This window comes from Cynara cardunculus, assembly GCF_001531365.2.
Source record: "Cynara cardunculus var. scolymus isolate 2C chromosome LG 2, CcrdV1, whole genome shotgun sequence".
Classification (NCBI taxonomy): Eukaryota; Viridiplantae; Streptophyta; class Magnoliopsida; order Asterales; family Asteraceae; genus Cynara; species Cynara cardunculus.
This window is the reverse complement of record NC_037529.1, coordinates 42,883,935-42,887,393: the sequence shown is the minus strand read 5'-3', so window position 1 is coordinate 42,887,393 and position 3,459 is coordinate 42,883,935. Positions and strand designations below refer to the sequence as shown.

General features: G+C 30.2%; 1 protein-coding gene across 1 annotated transcript; it reads left to right on the top strand.

Annotated features, from left to right (window-relative positions):
• Positions 1-1,564: 1,564 nt before the first annotated feature.
• On the top strand, positions 1,565-2,688 carry LOC112507367 (protein LURP-one-related 10-like). The gene is made up of 3 exons (XM_025111931.1): positions 1,565-1,803; positions 1,887-2,126; positions 2,265-2,688. Exons 1-3 carry the CDS (start codon positions 1,585-1,587, stop codon positions 2,454-2,456), a joined length of 651 nt encoding a protein of 216 aa, XP_024967699.1. The 5' UTR covers positions 1,565-1,584; the 3' UTR covers positions 2,457-2,688.
• Positions 2,689-3,459: the final 771 nt, after the last annotated feature.

The window sequence follows — 3,459 nt, the reverse complement described above, 5'->3', positions numbered from 1 at the left end:
TCGGATATGTAACATAGTGGTATCACAATGCATCTTATATGTGCTTGAGTATCACACTGTGGTATCACCGGAGGACGGTGGCCGGAAGACGGGGACGGAGAGAGAAGAGATGAGAGAAAATACCTAAAATGTCCTTGCATTAAAATTTTAATTAAAAATTACCAAAATTAAAAATTTCTTAATTTATCTATTGATTTGTGGTTGAGATTGGACATCACGGTTAACACAAACTAATTAGTTCTCATTTGATTAGACCCATATATATGTATATATATATGTGTATATATATATATATATATATAGGGCCAAGATCAAAATGCTAACCATCATTTTTGTGTTAACCTTATTAACTGATCTTAGCCATCCAAATCTATAATTAACGGTAAAGATTAATCAATAAAAAAATTAAATTTTAAAGTTTGAATTTTAATGAGGCCTAGTGAACAATGATGAAATGGGCATTTTGGGAAGAAAAAATACACTTATCAAGGGTATTCTAGTAAATTGAATTCATTTGTAACACTCAAACAATTAATGGGGAGTTACACAAACAATCAAATCCCAAAAATATGCATTCATATTATTATTATTTTTTACTATTGATCTTCAATGTTCATTCTTGTATGAATTTCTAAATTACATAAGAAACACGGTAGTAACAATTTTCGGTATTGATCAATTTGAACACAAATGAACCGTGAACACAATTTGAACAAAAATGAACAACCGTGAACACAATTTGAACACAAATGAACCGTGAACACAATTTGAACAAAAATGAACAACCGTGAACACAATTTGAACACAAATGAACCGTGAACACGATATGAACACAAATGAACCGTGAACACGATATGAACACAAATGAACACAATTTTTGGCCCATATATTCACATACATAGACGTCCCACAAAATTAAGGTAACATCTGTTAATTTATTCAAATTGTGTTCACGGTTCATTTGTGTTCAAATTGTGTTCACGGTTCATTTGTGTTCAAATTGATCAATACCGAAAATCGTTACTACTGTGTTTCTTATGCGATTTAGGAATTCATACAAGAATGAACATGAAAGATCAATAGTAAAAAATAATAATAATATGAATGCATATTTTTTGGGATTTGATTGTTTGTAACTCCCCAAACAATTGGAAGATCAATAGTAAAAAATAATAATAATATGAATGCATATTTTTTGGGATTTGATTGTTTGTAACTCCCCATTAATTGTTTGGGGGTTACAAATGAATTCAATTTACTAGAATACCCTTGTAAGGGTAAAAAGAACAAGACATAAACGTATAAGAATAATGAAATTTGATTGGTTAAGAAAGTTTTCAAAATTAACACAAAAATGATAGTTAATATTTGATCTTCCCTATATTCAACTCCCTTGTATGTTGTAGTGTCTTGGTCAACATTAGAATCGCCGCGTAAAACACTACCGTGTTCACTACTCCTTAGAGTTGACAAATGAAACGTCTCAACCCCAGAAGTCAACAAAGGTATCTTATTAAAACCCTTTCTCCAATTCATACCTTCTTTAAAAAACCATTTGTTTGTTAATTTGAAGATAATTAAATAATGATGGCTGCATCCATTCCAGTTTCTGTGATAGGGCCTCACTTTACGGCACCATATCCCTTCGATATCATAGTTGACACAAATGCTGGTGGAAACCTTGTGATCACAGATGTTAACCACAAGATCATACTCAAAGTACAAGCATGCGACACAACTTTCCATCATAAGCGAGTGCTACTCGACAACAACGACACACCCATCGCTACGCTCCGGGAGAAGGTGACTTTTATATCTTTTTTTTCATCTAATTCTATTGTTCTTTGTTGGTTTTGTTTGAAGTTTAGCTATATTTTCTTTTCCAGATCATGAGTAATCATAATCGATGGAAAGTATTTAGGGGTAACAGTACGTCCAGTTCGGATATGATATTTAGCACAAAACAACCGAACATGATCCAGTTTAAGACCAGTTTACATGTGTTCTTGGCGAACAAAACGAGTAGCAAGGATGTTTGTGATTTCAAGATCAAAGGAAGCTGGTCGAAGAGAAAGTGCACGATTTATACGGGAGATTCTTATCATTCTTCGACCAAAATAGCCCAAGTAATTGTTCTTCCTTTTACTTTGTTTGCTAGTAATTTCTGCTGTTTATGTTTACATGTATAAAGCTGATTAAGTTTAATTCCTTCAGTTGTGGTGTAAAGCTCAAACTGAAACTAATGAATGGACTTGTTTATGTAGATGCACAAAATGAAACCATCCAAGAACAAGAAGTTCAATAAGGGTAAATTCACGGTGACAATTCAGCAGAACGTGGATTATGCATTCGTGGTCGCACTTATTGCTATTATCGATGCTATGAAAAGAACAGATGATGAATATGCTGAGCAAATTATTGGATCTGTGAATCAAGTTATTGTTGCAACAGCGTAATAGTTGCATGACATTCATTTCCAGATCTGTTTATTAATTCATAATTTACCTCATCATCACGACCGGTCCAAAGCTTTTTGATGGCGTGGAAGGAAATGTTAAAACATGCTCCAACTAGAAATAAAAACACAAATATATTTTAGGATTTATAAAACTATTCAAATTGTGTTCATCAATAACCAATCATTTGCACAATTTCTTTCAATAAAATGGTGTAAAACTTTGTATGTTCCTTTTGTTTTCTTGAATCATAATATATATATATATATGTGTGTGTGTGTGAGTGTGTGTCATTTTTTTATGTTTTATTATTTATATATCATATATAAACTAATATAAGTATAGTTTATATATAATATAAAACTAAAATAGCATTTGTAATCAAATAAATTAAAATTATATAGATATTAAACTTGTATAAATATTAAATACCAAATTTGTTCTACATTTGACCAACATCAATTGGTATAAAATTGTAGTGAAATTGTGTGAAAATATAATTATGAGATTTTAGTGATAATGAGATGTTCTTTACCATTGGTAAAAGCCTTCTGGATGACTTATATTCAAATATTTCTAGTAACAATTCTATTTAATTTTTAATGATTACGCAATTATGAAAAGTGCTGAACATGCTAAGCAAATTACTGGATCTCTCTGACTCAAGTTATTTCTGCAACAGCACAATAATTGCATGACAAATTCGTTTCAGATCTATTTATCAATTCATAATTTACCTCATATCATATGATTGTACTATTATTTCATGGGTCGTGTGTATATCTATACTATATTATAAAGAATTTGACAAAAATTCTTAAAAATCATTTTTATGTGTAAAATACTGTTTATTAATACATATTACTTAAAACTTAAGATTGTAAGTAGATTATGCCTAAGTATAACTTATTAAAGCTTTATATATGAATTCGTGTAACTAACTGCAGATAAATATAATCAAATATATGATAAACATCTCATTTTAAATATAAAAAATCTAAAA

Excerpts from the sequence above, each read along its gene's own strand:
- LOC112507367 (XM_025111931.1), top strand. The coding sequence starts at position 1,585 with ATGATGGCTGCATCCATTCCAGTTTCTGTGATAGGGCCTCACTTTACG. Across the intron at positions 1,804-1,886 it reads TCGCTACGCTCCGGGAGAAG|ATCATGAGTAATCATAATCG; the intron begins GTGACTTTTATA and ends TTTCTTTTCCAG. Across the intron at positions 2,127-2,264 it reads CTTCGACCAAAATAGCCCAA|ATGCACAAAATGAAACCATC; the intron begins GTAATTGTTCTT and ends TTGTTTATGTAG.